The sequence below is a fragment of the Rhipicephalus microplus genome, chromosome 2 (assembly GCF_043290135.1).
Source record: "Rhipicephalus microplus isolate Deutch F79 chromosome 2, USDA_Rmic, whole genome shotgun sequence".
NCBI classification, from domain to species: domain Eukaryota; kingdom Metazoa; phylum Arthropoda; class Arachnida; order Ixodida; family Ixodidae; genus Rhipicephalus; species Rhipicephalus microplus.
The window spans coordinates 163,332,517-163,350,424 of NC_134701.1; the positions used below are offsets into that span (position 1 = coordinate 163,332,517).

Consider the following 17,908-nt stretch of genomic DNA (forward strand, 5'->3'; position numbering starts at 1 on the left):
GAAAAGAAATCTCTTCTCCTATGCACTGAATGATCTTGACAGCGAAGAGAGAGGTCTGTTGTATACGAACCACTGCTTTCACGATCTTTCTGCACATGAGCACACGTGCCTGCCGTTGGTATATATAAAAAAGGTGTTTACTGTTTTATACAATACTTTTATTTCCATAAAATGATTATACATATTCCGAGTCCCAAACGCGTGTTTCTTTTCATCATTAAAAAAATTCATTAATTGCTAGCGCCTAAACTCGAGAAGAATTTTTAGCAGTGTATAATACCTCCGTTCGGTTGAATTTGTCCAGGTTTTGCGTCAATATCGAGGTCACGCAGAGTTGCAGCAATCACCTTTATATTTGGAAGAATGAAGCAAGTCTTTATTGAGAATAAGTTCATGTAACATTGTTTTATTCTCGGTAAAGGAGCACCGCGAATGCCAAGAACGAAATCCACCCGAAGCAGATACGAACTTAAGCTTCAACTTTCCATCAATCCCATTGTGGTTGGAGAATCTGGTGTCTAGCCTGTTGGTACATAGCTTGGAATCTAGGAACACAGCGTTCATAAAACACATACACAAGAACACAAATAAGACGACCACACACGCTGGGGCTTGTGGTCGTCACGTGTTTTTTGAGGCTGGGTTCTTCAATTCCACGCCATGGTGGTCGAAGCGCCGTTCAGTCAGCCTCGCGTGCCCCACGTAAGCATTTCAAAACAATTATTTGAGCGCGAACACACGACACATTCACGCACACACACAACTAAGCATCAAACACGCACAAAGCGGTGTTTGTGTGTGTGCACAGTAAAAATTTTTGCACCCAAAAGGGTGTAAAAAGGGTGCTTTTACGAGAAAGCACCCTTTGCAACACCCTTTAACACCCATAAATGGTCGATTGAAAAAAAAGCACCCCTTTGTTTGGGTGCTTGCCTCGATAGCACCCTAAAATAGGCTCTAAGGGTGCTTTTGTGCCTGAGAAGGGTGTAGGTGCCGATTCATCAGATGGAATATGCAGCATAAGAAGAACACATAATTATAATATTTGGGATTTTACGTCTCAAAAACCTCGATATGATTATGAGGGCCGTCGTAGTGGAAAGCTGCAGAGATTTTCACCATTTGGTGTTCTTTAATGAGCGCTCATATCGCACAGTGCAAAGGCTTCTACCTTTTCGCCTCCGCCTTAATTCGACTGCCACGGCCGGCATCGAACCCGCGACCTTCGGATTGGCGGCCGAGCAGCGTAGCTACTGCACGAATATGTGGACCTTGCGTTAAATGACGGCCTAATTGACTTAGAATGTGTGAAGGTGCTCTCCGAATACAGCAGAATGTCAGCAGAAGCAAATCGCGTTTCATCTATAATGGCAATTAACTGCAATCCATGTTACGAAAGCTTTCCTTAGCGTTGGTTATAAGCTGCATGTTTGCTGTGGATTATATACACACAAATAATGTTCGCTCGAGTATGGGTGTGTGTGCGTGTAAGCGCGATTGTGTGTACACCCGTGCATGTGTGCGTGTAAGCGCGATTGTGCGAGTCCGTGCTTGTGTTAAGCGTGCCTGTGCACATGTGTACGCCCATGCATGCGTGCGTTTACGGTCGCGTGTGTGTGTGGCCGCTTGTGTGTATACGTGTATGTGTGTGCGCCTGTGAATAAGTATGCGTGTGCATCAGCCCGTGCGCCCTCAAATTTCGTGTGTGTGTGCGGGGGGGGGGGGCACTGCTTCTTAGTGTTTAAGGTCCCACACCTGTTCAGACTGGGAGTCTATATGGGAGGTGGCTTAAGAAATGGCGGTGGTCAAGGCACTGTACACTAACTATTCAGTACATGGAAAACAGCTGCACATTTTCGTACCTCATCATTGCTTACGAACTTGCTGTGGTAACTGATTAGCTCCGTTGAGGCGCTTCTACGCTCGAAAACGTGGGTTATGACCAATTCACACGGAAAGCTGTCACTGCACTTATGCACAACCATCGTTTATATTAACAACGTTTAACAAGAACGTGCACTGCCTTTGCTACAGGTGCTTAGCTAGCTCATTGGGCAACCATAAGAAATTATGTGCTGATCATGTGGTCAGCAAAAAGTTTGTTATAACAACCTCGGCACGTTTCGTGGTGCGTGACAAGCCTTCTAAACATCCGCTACTGTGGATTAATTTGTTCCAGCTTCGACTACGCATTCAGTGTTTGCGGCACCATACGCGGAATCGCCTGACACAGACAATGCAAAAAGAAATTTCTCTGGAAAAAGGTGTAGCGATGCTCTCCCGCTAATGCCACCGAGGACGAAATAATTATTGTTTCTGGCCATTCCATGGTGCACTTTGTTTTGCGCAAGTTTTGCTTCACTATTTTTCGCCCACTGCAATCGCATTCCGTCAAAATACTCAAAGAACCCGAGGCTGGTAAATAACCTGCGTCGCTGTGCGACTGGCTGGAAGGAGAGTGGCCGTTTACAAGGAGTCATTCCGCGTTGAACGGCCGTCCGCCGTATGCGCCATAGCGTTTGCCTTTCGGCGCCGTCCTGGCGGGTTTCCCGCTCCTCCCCCCCCCCCCCCCCGCACAACCCGGCCAGCGTTGCTTCCACAACGGCGGCGTAGATAAGCGAAGAGTTGCGTCACCGAACACCTGCGTCGACAGCTGCGGCGCCGCCACGCCGCCGCCAGTGCCTCCTCCTTCTCTCTCTCAGTGTTGCCCTCTCTGTCTCATCAGTCTTTCAAATGCGTTGCGTTGGTCGGGGGTCTTGGTCGCTGTGTGTGTTCTAGCGAACAGGCGCATATTCAATGGTGGTCACGCATGACACCGTGTTCGAAGTGACGCTCGGATTAAGGAATATTCATGGAGTGGCGGACACGGACAACGTGGGCCTGTTAACGGTGAGTGTACTGTTTTCGTAGGTAGTAATCATACAGCGCTAGGTGGGCGCCTGCAGCAGCTCTGCCGAAGTAGGCTGCCAGCCATTTACAACAGCATGCGTTCGCGGGCCTGTTGCAGATGCCCGATTAAACGTGGGACTTAACGAGTTCACACTGCTATGCGCGATGTTGTGTAAGTGCCTGCATCACTCATACAGTGAGCGATGTGATCACTTAACAAGGGCGGGATTAGTTGCTGATCGCACATTGTCTCTACACTGCGCAAAGTGATTGATATTGTTTTAAGATGTGCTTTGGGCTACATCGTAATAACATTTCTATTAATACTCAAATGTGCAACGTGCTTCTGTAGGTGTAAGCGCAAAAAAAGAAAGAAAAAGCAAGAATTATGTACAGAGGCGCACTGTACGAAATGGCTTTTTTTTTTTTTTTGCTTAAAGACGGTATAGTTGGAGGTGCTGATATGCCGCGATGCTCCCAGCACGTTCGCCTCGGTCTTTTAAGCTATTTAGGACAAGTGCCACCAGCAACAGGGAAAGATCTAGCAGACTTCCAAAGGCGCGTTGTTGTGGCCATCGCCGTGCGTTGTTTTCCCTCGTTTCTGTTTGCTGTTTTCGTGCTTCGCTTTCATCTGCGATAATGTTCGGCGTTATAACAGAATCGAGAGAGTATACGTGACTGTTGGAGCTATGTGCGGTTGCTCTAGCATAAGCCATGGCTGCTGTAACGTAGTCGGCGTCCGCGCGCGTTGGTGTCGTTCGAGCGCTCTTACTTGCGTGATTGTGTTTAGCTGAGTATTTAGGCACGGGTTACGTTTTTGAATCCCGTAGTCAATAATCGCTAATAGCGTGCCCCTGATTGCCATCAGAGGATGGGCTTGGTTGTCGAAATATGCCAGACGCTTTTTCTGAAAGCAAGCTTTGAATTTTTTTTTTAAAGAAGTTTTTTCATACGTGCAAGGCAGTGCCTATTGCAGGCCCACAACTCTTTAAAAACTGGACGAGCTATCACATCTTTTATCAAATTACAATGAATTAAGATGATTGAATTATAGATGACGAATTTCTGTGCTAGATTAGGTGCACAAAACACATGTTCGCAGCCCTACGTCTAGAAAGCAGGCAAATAGGAAGCACAGCGTCAAATTTGGATTAGATTCCATTGACGGAGCGTCTTGTGAGAGTAGAAAGAACGAGAAAATTGTTCATTTTTGATGCCCTTATAGAGGCAGTCAGAATTGCACTGATTGGTGACTTGTAACAATTCCTCAGATTGTTAGAGGCGTGATTTAAGTAAGTAAATCTTTTGCTTTTTTTTTGCAGACCTCTTCGCTAGTGCCACGCCCAAGATCATTTGTTCTCATGTAAAAGAGAAAGCAGAGATGTCTTCACTGTTTGTACATGAAGAGGTAAGTTTCTTGTGCGTTTTGCTTAATGCTACATGTTCTAAACGTTGTACTTTAAGAATTGTTTTTCACACTGGCTCACTACCCTAGAAGGAATTTGATTCTTAAGTGAGTTCAGGCTTTCGTAAGTGCCATTTTTGAGCTGTAGTCTTACACTTCACCTGATTTCGGGAATTCGCTGTATGCTGGAAAACTCTTATCTTTATCATACGAAATTATTGGAATGTATAGGTTGTATGCTTCGAGTTCAGTGTAATGTCAATTACATGCCATTTCGAAGGATACACACTACACATTCTTTATATATGGTGCTGCCAGAACAGCACGAAAATTTTTTTATGAGAAGTCATATTTGCTCTTATTACAGGATGAGAGGGTGCCGCTGACGTCCTGCGTAGTCTACCCTGGACCCAGCCTAGAGCAAGCCTACTTCCTGAACCTCCACATGGATAACCGAAAAATCTTCCGTGTCAGTAATGACGAAGAAGGAAGGAGTGACAGCACTGATGAGTTGATTTTTTTTTTTATTTTCAACATTGTCTACGGCCGCAAGGCCTTTAACAACCACCGTGATTGAGCGGCTTTTTCTCGGCGTGAGTTTGGAGTTTATCAAAGAAGTTGTTCAGGCAGTACGACGCTGAAAATTTTAGTGTCACAATGCCTGAACAACTTCATCTAGTGTGGTCATGGTAGATGAACAAATATTGTTATTTGTGTAAGTTATTTTGCTTAATTATAGCTGGACCATTCCATGCCAAACGTCCCAGCCACTTTGGCGACCATCTGAATTGTATTTGAAAAAAAAAATGTGCTGACTTACTGCGTTGAAAACAGTGAACTGCTAGAATACTTCAGCGAGAAAAAAAGTTTTGTTCATGTGGCTGGCTTATAACTTCCTGGCATAATGCCGTCTGTGTGCTGTTTGTGGAAAATTTTGTTTTAAAACTACCGCTTATTTTTTCTAAAGCAAATTCGGTCTACCTGTTAAGTAAATGCGCTTCTGTAAGGTATTTGAAGCTCAATAATAATAGTGCAATTTTTTTGCCACATTCGCTTCCAAGAATAAAGCCAAAATGTGTTATGTTTGCATTTTTATTGCAATATTGCACTTTGTATGAATATCTGAGCAGTGAATACTTACTCCACAGAAGGTATATTCTGAGGAAAAAATATCTTTATACCTCTCAAGCTGCTGAAACATACGAGAAAATATCACGAATTTCACAAAATCGTGAATTTTGTACGTATTGAGATGCAATTTGCTCCATGTTGTGATACAATGAAAACTCATCATTATACCTAAACTGTAAGAAAATGAAATTTTTTCTGTAATAAAAATCTTATCGCAAAAAGGACAGGAAAGAGCGCTGTCAACTGAATTTTATTGAAGGTGCTACGAGCGTTTTTATACTGAGCACAAGACCAGGGCTCATCTGCAACAACACATGTGTGACCATGACAAAATAATTTTAACCGAGAAAAGAATACTCTTTTTCGGAAAAGATAAATGAAGGTGTACTGATGCATTGATCCTTGGCCTTCCTGATAAAGAGTTCTAAAATCTCTCATTTTTCTGCTTGCTTTTTTTTCAAAAACCGTGTTTTATGAAACCTAGGACTACACTTACATTCTTTACGGTGTCTGGCCATGAGACTACTATAGCCCTTCTTAACATTTGAAGCATGCTGTCTTGCTTGATCATTGAAGCATTGCCCAGTTTGTCCTATGTTTACTTTTCCACGTGTTAGCGGTATCTCATACACATTAGATTGGCATTCAGTAAACCTATTCTAGTGACGAATGGTGCAAGATTTACTATTCCTGTTGCTGTAAGTACATGCACTTTTGAAAGCTTGCAAGGGGTGAAAAACAACAATGTCATATCTGCTGGCTCTTTTCCTAAAATTGTGAGACACCTTATGTACGTAGTACCATGTGACATGCAAAGGTGATTGGTCATTCTCTGTTTCTTTTGGTCCTGTTTCCTTTAACTTTACTTTCTGCAGGAGGGTTTCGCAAACAAGTGTGATGATGCTGTTGGGGTATTGGCTGGTGCTATCAGCCCAGGAGTGCTAAGAATGTTCTGCCTTTTGATAGTGGGCATTCAAAATTAATAGAAAGAGGAATTGATACCACATGTATTCAGGCCACCCTTCAGAAGTCATGTTAGCACAAGGGTGAGGTCAGGCTTAAAAACCAGATTAAAAGACTAAAAGATGCTGGGTATCCCAACAGAATCTTCACACCCGTTTGCAAAACCCTCCTGCAGAAAGTAAAGTTAAAGAAGACAGGACCAACAAAAAACAATGACCAAAACCTTTGCATGTTATACCACATCACGTGTCTCACAACTAGAAAAATAGCCAGCAGATATGATATTAGCGTGTTGTTTTCCACCCCTTGCAAGCTTTCAAAAGTGTGTGTACTAAACAGCAACAGGAATAGTCAATCTTGCCCCATTCGTCACGAGAATAGGTTTACTTAATGCCAATTTAACGTTTGTAGAAATATTTTTTATCAGGTAAACCAATGATCAGTGCATCACTACGCGTTCACTTATCCTTTCCGAGAGGGAGTATTCTTTTCACAGTTAAAATTATTTTGTAGTGCTCACACGTGTCGTCGCGCATGAACACGGTTCTTGTACTCCGTATAAAAGCGCTCGTAGCACATTCATTAAATTCAGTCGACAGTCTGTGCTCTTTCCTGTCCTTTCTGTCTCTTCCTAAAGTTGTCGCGCTGTGACTAGCACACAACCACGATGAACCAACTCTCCTAAATTAAGCTCTTGTTACGTAACACGTAGACCAAGTTTCGTATGGAAAGAAGGAGCGGTGCTTTTAAAATAAAATTTTTCACATACAACACCTAGACGGCATCCCAGAAAGTTCAGAAGGCAGCCACGTGACCAAATATTTTTCCTCTCTTAAATATTCCAGAAGTTCACTATTTTCAATGCAACACGAGTTTTTCGAATAGATTTGAGATGGTTGCCAAAATGGCTGGGACATTTGGCATAAAGTGACCCAGCTGTGTCATTAGCCATAATTATGCATTACCTCTTTTGTTTTTTGTGTGTCCTGAGTCAGTTTTGTGTTCGTTTTTAGCATATTGTGTTTCTGATCATTGTATTGGTTTCTTAAGTATTCGCTAAAGTTATATGTGCGAAAACCCGTATATGTTTGCATGTACATCATTTCTCATAACCAATTGTTATACATCCAGGAATACAAAGCTTAAACCACTGTGATTGTATACATTTGAAAACACTATCCATATATATTTTTGTGTGCATCACTTCTTGGGAACGAATGTGTACATGAAGGCGTATATAGTGAAATCATGGTGATTGTATATATTTGAAAGAATCATAAGTATATATTTGCCTGTATTTCATTCCTATTAACCGATTGTGTACACGAAGGAGTATTAAACTGGAAACCACTGGGATTGTAGATACTTGAAAGAATTATAGGGATATATTAGTGTGTAATTCATTTGTAGTCTCTATGTACTTGAAGCAGTATACTAAACTGAAACCAGTGTAATTGTATGTTGCAAAGAATTGTCAATAAAGTGAAACTGAAAAAATATAATAAACATTTGAGGTGTTGCATGTGTAGTGTACGTATACATGAACGTATATCTGGTGAAAAAGTTGTGTGGCAGAAGAAAAGTTTATGTTTTATTTGCCTATTAAATAAACGCAATATGCAAGGGCAGCAAGGCTTCATTTTCTGTAACGCACATTATGCATATACACTGAAGTATATATAGATCCAGCACAAGTTCATACACGATTGTACGCGTTTATATTTTTGCCCACACGCAATGAATGGAGCTCGACAGGTGGTGCACCATCGATAATCAGGACCACTTTCTTCAAGTAGTGTTTAATCAGTGCATGCTGATATCTAGGTGGCAGTATTCGCCACCCCTGCCATGGGCACTCAACACCCTTGTGCACCCTTCTCGCACCCTCCTCAGAGGGTGCTAAAAAAGTGATGGACATCGAAGGCACCCTTCCTTAAGGGTGTTTTTTTAACACCCTACAGTTTTTTTACATGTACACCCTATTCTAAGGGTGCATGGTAAAGCACCCTTTTCGGAAGGTGCTGAATTAACACCCTTAGGGTGTCGTCCACGGGACAAGCTCATTTACACCCTTCTGGGTGTAAAAATTTTTACTGTGCATGCGTGAATGTGCCGTGTGTTTGCGCTCAAGTTGATTTTTGCGATGATCTGCCAACAACTAGTTCTACTCGCATTGACAATCGAGCCCAATTGCACTCTAGGTTTTGTGGTATGATTGTTTACGCTGAACCTGTGGCCTTCTCAATCGGCATCAGCAGTGCACTTGCCGATCACCGAGGACACTGTGATGTGAAAACACTTGCTGGCTTTGGTCGGATTGGTAAAAGCGGGGACGAACGCTGTGGCCAGAGCTTTCAAAATTGTATGGTGTTGTGCGACTTTACCATGCGGGGTTAGCGCATTGGCCGCGGCGTCGTGGTAAAAAAAAAATGGCAGCATATTCAAGGAGTGAATGATGGAGAGTGGGGCGAAGCATTCGTCCGTCCATTCGTTCTTGCTTCCGTCCGTCCATGCGTACATCCATCCGTTCGTGCGTCCGTCCCTGCGTTCGTCCCTGCGTTCGTCCACCCCTGCGTCCATCCATGCGTCCATCAATGCATCTGTCTGTGCGTCCGTTCGTCCATCTATTCAACACTCCAAGTACCACCATCTCGCATCTTTTCATCATATATTCCGCATATGCACCTCCATCCAGCGGACATTCTAAGGACTAAACGAGAGGTGGCACGCGCACACTTTCTTGCGGCTTGCGCTTCGTATCTACTTCCCACCTTTAACCACTTCGAGTTCATGGTATATACTAGTTAATTGTATTCATGGCACTGTGGCCCAACGCTCGCTAAACCTTTCTAAAACCACGGAGGTTACGCCCAGCTAGTATAACGTAGCCACCTTTTCCTCTCAGATAGTGCTCAATGTACATGCCAATGGCTGCTATTGCGAAATGAGAGACAAGAGAATTCGGCTTTTACTTTCTTGCGGCTTGCGCTTCGTATCTACTTCCCACCTTTAACCACCTCGAGTTTATTTATGGTATATACTAGTTCATTGTATTCATGGCACTGCGGCTCAACGCTCGCTAAACCTTTCTAAAACTAAGGAGGTTACACCCAGCGAGTATAACGTAGCAACCATTTCTTGTCAGATAGTGCTCAATGTACATGCCAATGGCTGCTAATGTTGATCGCAGCGTACGCGCTAACTAAAAGCCGAATACTCCTGTCTCTCATTCCCCATTAGCAGCCATTGGCATGTACATTAAGCACTATTTTTTATTGTTCAACAACGCGCCGAAAAAATCTCTCACCGGCCCCACCTTGGAGGTCAAAATGTTATACTTGTTACTTACTACAACGGCTACGAGGGACAAACGGGGGTTGTTTTAAAAAGCTTTGCCCCTAAAAAAAACAAAAAAAACGACGAGTTGTGGCACGCCGGCGCCGCGCCGCCATTATGGCGTGACGGCGGCGTCGGCGTGCCCCCTCTGAAAACTTCGGCGGCGGCGCAAAACGGTGCGAGGAAATTAGGCGGCGGCGGCGCGGTGGCGCACAGGTCTGAAAATTCGGCCCTATATATTGGCTTATAGGGAGGGGGGCTCCGATGAATGTTCGCTCTTCCCCCACCCCTTCCCCAGCCCTGCGCGTATAGTGCGTGAAAGCTTGCGCGAAGGTCGCCGAAAATTGGCTATAGTAGTACTTTTCTAACACAAACCGATTTTAACTTAACACTAGTAGAAACCGTATATGGAGCCCACACCTTTTTAATCATGTTTACAAGCCTGCCTCTACTATTACACGGCTCGTTCATCGAAGAGTCTTACGTGACCAATTTTGATCATCCTCGCATGATTTCTTTCCACTCTCTCTCTCTCTTTCTCGCAGATACACATTCATGGTTCAGACATGGCCTCTCTGCACCAGTACCTCCCACCCAGCATCCTTCCCGAGGAGTACGGCGGTGTGCACGGCCCCTTCGACAACAGCAAGTACTGCCAGGGCCTGTACGACCGGGAAGACAGCTTCGTCCAAGACCTCAAGTACGGGTACCTCACCTGAGCGGCGAGAAACGGGAGGAAAGACGCGCCACCGCTCAGTAGACTCGGGACCACGCTCGGCTCGGCCACGAGGCGCACTGACTTTGAGGCGACGCGATCGTCGAAGTATTTTGTGCGTCCGAAGGAATTACGCTGCGAGCGTTGGGGCGAACGCTCCAAGACTTTGTTCTTTTTTTCCCTCTCATAACTCTGTTACAATCACTCCTTCTCCCTTCCCTCCCCCCCAAAAAAACAAAACAAACAAATTGTCAGCACCACCCACAACCATCACTGTCGATCACCGCAGAAAATGTGTTTAAAAGAAGTGTTCAACGATTCAAAGTATTTTTTTACTCTATTATGTGAGAGCATAAAGCCGTCGCGTCGCAGTCGCACTTGTTTAGAAAGAAGTGTTTAACGATATAGAGTACTTTGTACTCTACTATGGGAGAGCGGGAAGCCGTCCCAGTCAAATGCGTACTCGCATAAGGATAGCTCTGAACGCTCAAAGAGGCAATCTTTAGAAAAAATGATTATTGAGCCTCCCTGAAGTAAGAGAAATTAATACAGATTATTGAATAATACTGCTTTATGTGCCCAGAAAAAAATGGCCAAAGATTTAAAGTACCAGGTGCCCTACTATGACAGAGAGCATAAATCCGTGCCATGAACCTCACACTTAATGAGGCCGGATGGACAAAAATTGCAGCCTGACTAAGCACTTGCTACTGTGGATCAGAACGGGCAGCCGACTAGGACACGAACGCAGTTAACAAACGTACTTCGAGAAAGTGGGCAACGACTGAGAGTGCTAGGTACTAAACTATGGGAGAGCATAAAGCCGTCCCGTGAACCTCAGACTTGATGAGGAGTGCTGGGACGGCAAACAAATGTGTTTAGATAAAAGTTAACAATTTATTGTACATGGGACTCTGCTATGGGAGAGCGAAACGCTGTCCTAGAAGCGAAAAACCCCGAATTTCTGCTACATGTAACTTTTCGCAGTTATCGGGTTTGGAAAATGTGGGTAATGATTATGAGTACTTGGTACCCTACAATGGGAGAGCGAAAAGCCGTCCCGTGTACCTCACACTCGATGAGGCCAAGTGCAGACCAGACAATACCAGTGAACCTGCTCTGTTGTGTGTTTAGAAAAACTGGGTAACGATTTAGAGTACCAGGTACTCTACTATCGGAGGGTATAAAGCCGTCCCTTGGGCCTCACCTGTGTGGTTTAGAAGAAGTGGTTAACGATTTAGAGTACTTCGTACTCTACTATGGGAGAGCAGATAGCCGTCCTGCTGAGCCCGCGACACTCCTAGTGTGTTGGGAAAAAGTTGTTAACGATTTAGAGTACCAGGTACTCTACTATGGGAGAGCAAAAAGCTGTCCCGCAGGCCCTTACTACACTGTATCGGGGCCCTAGTATGCGTGATACATTGAGTGCTACATGCTGCCGTGGCGTAACGCACTGAGCGTCAGAGCGTTACTGTACATACACACAATTGTGTTGCTGGCTTTCGAAGCCTAACTTGAACGTCCCAATAAATTTCCTCAGGTATATGGTCATTACTACTCAGTGAATCCTAATATTTTGGGCGGTGACGACGAACATTTAACTATTCATATGCGCAAGATTTATATTAACCGAGAAAACATGCTTATGGTTGGAGCGAAAACGAATTAGCATGACTCTATTTCACAGGCGAAGGGCAGGCACGCCGAGCTTCTTTGGGCAAAGCTTGCATCTTGTGTAAGGTTGTAACCGTATATACTTTGTTGTTTATTCCAGAACCCATATTCATTATTCGCATTCAAAAAAAAAAGAAAAAAAAGTTGACCACGAATGTGAGGCATTAGGGTTGTAGGTGGCGCTGACTTCAGTCGGCTCGGCTGAGCGTGTGTATATATACATTGTAATGTCCGTACGATTCTCTTCGACTGCTATCTATAGCCGCATACAATATAAGACGTTCGCAGACGTCCCACCCAGACGACCGAGGCACAGAACCCGATCGCCTTCTCAGCTTAGGAAACAGTCCCGCTTTCGCATGCATCTACATTCTCCGGAAGCGGAGAAGGTAGAGCGTCTCGAGTACGCCTCCATTGGTTGCAGTCGTGTGTGCATCAGCCTTTGAAGAAAAAATGCCGTGGACTTTTAAAGTAGTGTCCAACTATAGTGCGTTGTTTTATAGGCTTTATCTCGGCTTTAAAGGTAATAAATGATGCTCTTAGGAGCTCTTTCTCTAGTTGGGGAGTTGTTCAATAAACCACACCTCTGACGCATACTATTCGTGCGAGCCAAGGAAGCAAGTCAGCAAAAGGTTTGTTTTTTTTTCGCTCAGAAATGGTAGTAAATTGTAACGTAAGCATAATGATCACTTTCGTTTAAGGGTAAGCGCTGCAATTCACTTTCTTTTTTTGTCGCTATGACATGCCTGTTGGAAGAAAATGGTTTAAATACGAATTCCTCAGTCGGGCTATGCCAGGCATCCGGCGTTGTCCGCGGTGGAGTACGCACGCTGGTAGGTGTTTTCTCTACGCCCTCACTCTCTTCTCTCGTAGCAACAGCTGCGGGAGCGTGCGCTTACCCTCCCCCCTAGCAACCGGAACATGTGGTGTGAGAGAGTGTTGGAGAGGGAAGGTGCAGTGATTCGCTGCTCTATCTCGCGCCGAGACGAGAACGCTGGCGCTCCACTTTACCATCCACTCGCTCCTCATTCTCGACAGTTCGCTGGCTGGGCGCCTGTCAAGGTGATGGCAGGAGTCGGTGAAGGCAAATGTCTCACCGCAATGGTACCCTTTCTCGGCGCTAGAAATGTATCAGTATGTCCTCACAGTTCCCTTCGGGAAGGTGTGGGCATTTTTCAGACATAGGAAGAATGAGTACCGCAGTAAACATTTTCGCAGCCTTGGAGCTGCCAGTTTTTCTTCATGCTTAACGCCCTTGGGGTTATAGAATAACAACATTCGCTGCGCGCACCAGCCAGTTAGGGTTACACTCGCGTCTGGAACTGTTAGAGAACTAGGCGTTAATTATCACCACAAGGAGGGCCCGAGAGCTTGATGGCAACAGCTCGGCACCGATTTCTCGACGATAGTCGCAACTGTCATCGTGCGCAGTTGTTTCGACAAGTGGTCAATAATCTGCCTGATTGTTGAGAAATGAGAAGCGATGCGACTCACAAGAATTCGTTCGAGGTCGTGTACACATTGCAGATACGGGTACACATTTCTTAACATTTCATGTGCACCAGATGCCTGCTTGCAGTCAGTGACACATTCGAGCTTGATCGCGTGCTGAAGGTGGATTCCTCCCTTACTCATTAGGTTATAAACAAACGCCAGAAATTTATCATTCCTTTAGATCCTTTGTCAATAATACTTTTTCGAGTGCTCAATCCTTGTTCATTAGCAAAATGATAACAGAATTGGTGTAGGCAAAAAGAGTCTCACTTATCCTGGACTAAACTGTGCAAGCTGCTGCACAGTTGAAAGCCGACAAACTGCCCTTCTTTTACAAGCCTAGCTCATAGGTTTTTCTCACGAGGACGACTAGGCTCCTTAAATATGGCTTGGGTTCACAAATGGAGAAATCACGTGACAAAATTAAGGCCCGTTAAGGTCGTTGTCTCGCGGTAAACTGTGTATTACGATAGTGCCCGATCGTGATCAAATTTATAGGTAGAGGATAGCTTAAGTGCGCAGCCTTAGGAAAGGAGCCAGCTAGTTTTGGTCAGTAAATTTGTTTCACATGGGCTTCGATTATAAAGCTTGCCTTCATAACTCTAGCTTAAGCTGCATAATTATTCTAACGATTCCAATAAAAAAATGATGCAGAACTATAGCACAGAAACATAAATTGTACATATACATGATCGATTAAAGAACAATTTAAATAATCTGTTGATGCAGGATATATGAAAATCCACAGCTACGTGAAGAAAAAAATATTTAGAATAAACAACAGTAAAATAAGTGTCGAATGAAAAAAAAAAAGAAGAGTGAGGCATAAAGAAGCCAGCTCAAGCCCTAAAATAATGTGATTATTGCATTACATTGGAGTGCAATAAATATATCCGCGATGTAAACAGGTTCCCAAAAGAAAGCCGGGCAGAATTACTGCATTGTAGTCTACGCTGGAAAGGTAAAACTGCCTAAATTTTTCTCTGGTTCGGATACCGTCAGCTGTATTACGGTGCTCTAGTTCACTATACCTGTATAAGACACACACGACTTGATCAGAACGGCTATAAGCACATCACAGCTTTAAAAAATTCGATCTATTTTTTCTCACTTTTTTATTACTGCAAAATGCTTTTATTTCTGTGTTTTCTCTTCTTGAAATAGAGCATGTACGCGCTCACTGCCGAGGTGAAAGAGAATTATTGAATGTTGCTTTGTTTAGTGGCAAGTGTTGTTTACTTGAGGCACCATCATTGAAATGCGTCGATGTAAACCACTTTCTAATCAACTTCTATTTCAGACGCCGAGAAAATGGAATAAAATATCATACCTCATTCACCAAATGTTTTGTTGTCTTCACTGCTATCTTAAAAAAAAGAACTGTTGTATTGAAAAGAGAAGAGAAAGACTTCGTGTGAATGCGGAATCAAATGAACAAAGCGAAGTCCTATGTTCTTTTTTATGGGGAGCTGAGTTTTTATTGGCACAACCACAAAGTGACCAAGGCCCCATGTATAAAATTAATTGGGACTGTGATATTTGAATCGGGACCTGTTTGAATCGAGATCCTGTGCACGGGAACTGATCTTTGAAGAGGAGCGGTGAAGTGACATGGTCGCCGGAGCCTCCTGCACGAATTATCAAGATTGTGTGGAAACTATAAAAAAAAATATCGCGGCATATCCACGAGCTTAATGATGATGAGTGAGCAAAGCAGTGTGGGGTTTGTTCCATTTAGATCGTATGCTTTGTCGCTGCTCAGCGTTGGCAGATGGTGGTTCTCGGAGTGAACAGTGGGGACAACGAGTGCTGAACAGGGGTGTGCGCTGGTGAACCAACTCAGGGCTGTCCAGAGGGCCCTTGTGGCGGTATAGGGCTCGAGCGCTCTGTCCGACGAGGAAGCGGCCCCTAAAAGTCATGGACCGATTATTAGAGACCTCATGCCATACCATACCAAGATACATATTAAAGTTATAGAGTTTCCTAAGATTACCTAGACGGGGCTCTGGCGATGCGATCGTTCAGCGACCAAGGGAATAATGGGTAGTACACGGATTTGCCTAGTCTTCATTTGTTTATTGCTGTTTTAGTTTTGTTTCAAATGAACAAATATACGGTTGTGAAGGTCATGAGCCTATTTCAAATGGTCAGACTGAAAGGTTAAGGTAGTGAAGTGCAACTGCTAAGTACTTGCCAATCTTTCTTTCGTGGCAAAGCGGTTCCAAGCCACGCAAAGCCAAACGGCGCCGAAAGAGCAAAGACTACACAAATTCGTGTCTACCCATCGTTCTTATGCTCGCTGAAGCACCGAGCGTTGCAGCTCTCTTAGACAAAAACGCTAGAGTTCCCTCTATGTATTTGTAAAAACTGTGTGCTTCAAGTAAAGAAGTTTCTATCAACTTTCCGTAAAACTAGTTTTCTAAAGATATGAAATGTATTAGGTTAACCATTATATTGGTCGCGTTTATATCGGTGTACATGGTTATTGAAATACTAATACCACATGGGTTCTTTTGATCATGCCTACAGCCAATATACGGACCATATCTTTTGTTTTATCGTGATCAACAATGGCCGCTGCCACGCGGTATACAGAGTAATCCGGGTCGAGCTTGGCGCTGTCGTATGAGGGCCAAGTGTCAGAGTAATTCATCAACATTAAATGAATATGCACGAGCATCCGGTTGTATTAGGAGCAGATAGGTTCGTTACGGCACCTGGTGGAGTGGGTGTAAACCACGCACTTCCTTTTTTTTTTTTTTTTTGCGTGGCCGCCGAGATCCACCTTGGTAGCGCGACGAAACACAGTGAACCCAATAGATATTAGAGAGTTTTAGTACTGCGGAATGGTGCTACGTACGCATCATGCAAGCGCCTTGCATTACGTGGAGTCGTTTGCCACTAATCGGCTTTTAGTACGCCGTAGTACCCGCGTACGTAACGAGCGTGAAGCGTGTTGTGCCATCTGGTAGATCAAAATAGAAGCACGTGTTGTTCACAGCCAATGTGAGCCAATCCAAGTGGTATAGCCAGATTATGGCCATATTTTAAGCCACAGAGCCGGTCAGTCACGGAGGAAGGAAAGGTGCGGTCGGTGCCTGCCTTCGATGCCGCCATTTTGCTAAACGAAGTCTCGAGCTGTCGCGAACTTGTTCGAGAGCGGTGCGATCACCTCATACGTACGCACGCACGCATCTCATGCGTGCGTACGTAGCGGCTGCGTACGTAACGCGATACGTGCGCGTTGCGGTCTGCGCATGCGCACTACGCAGAATGTGGCGTCCTTACGTACGCAACGCCGCCACGTACGCAGCGTACGCAGTACTAAAACTCTCTATTACATGGCACTAATGCCTACGTGCGAGTGCCACTGTCAGACACCCGAGTCAAGGAGTAGGGTCGTATCCAATATATTTTTCCGTGCGTATCTTGGGCCTCTGTTTCATAACACATGGGAAGTTGTGTGTGTTCGAGGACGCGCACATCGCAGATACGGCTACATGTTTTCCTAACATTTCATGTGCACCAGATGCCTGCTTGCAGTAAGTGACACATTCGAGCTTGATCGCGTGCTGGAGATGGATTCTTCACTTACTCGCGGTGTTATGAACAAACGCCACAAACTTATCATTCCTTTAGATCCTTAGCCAACAATACTTATAACTATAGCCAATAATGGACATGTCCAATTCAGCGGTGCGCGTTTAGTTACGCTAAGATACGGTGAGTTGTTACGTCATGGCGGCCTTGACCACGTTGAAGCACCAAACCTGCCAGCACATTCACAGCGCAAAAAGAAACTGAGTGGACGAAATGTACAGCAACAGGACTCTTGACAAGCCTGAACGTGCGTATAAACGAGTTGAGACGTTCGAAGAGCCATGCAGGAAATGCGCAACGACCTTCCGGGAGCGTCAGGCGGGCGGCCCCGTAAAACCGAATTCAAGGGCTAACGTGATTAGAGTTCATGCAATGTCTTGGAGATGTGCGTCCAAAGGCGGATCTCTGGGAGCAGCATTCGTTGCGGCTAAACGGATTCAATCTTTCTCATTTGTGTAGTGTGTTGTGAAAGCTGCGTGACGTCAAAATGACGATAGTTATAGCGCGAGAACAAAACGACGACACAGAGACAAGAAGGACACGAAAGACACGCGCTCGTGTCTTTCGTGTCCTTCTTGTATCTGTGTTGAATAGTACCACGAGTCGTAACGCGAGTTGAATAGTAACGCGTAACGCGAGTTGAATGGTAACGCGAGTTGAATAGTACCACTCATTTCTGCCACAAGTCACGCCAACGCACT

At 44.6% G+C, this 17,908-nt stretch overlaps 1 protein-coding gene across 1 annotated transcript in view; it reads left to right on the plus strand.

Annotated features, from left to right (window-relative positions):
• The window catches only part of LOC119170600 (alpha-tocopherol transfer protein-like), a 33,863-nt gene extending 18,913 nt beyond the window's left edge, over positions 1-14,950 (plus strand). Inside the window, exon 4 of the mRNA XM_037421815.2 lies at positions 10,270-14,950. Within this exon, the coding sequence (XP_037277712.1) occupies positions 10,270-10,443 (174 nt within the window). The 3' untranslated portion in view covers positions 10,444-14,950. The remainder of the gene's footprint in view (positions 1-10,269) is intronic.
• Positions 14,951-17,908: the final 2,958 nt, after the last annotated feature.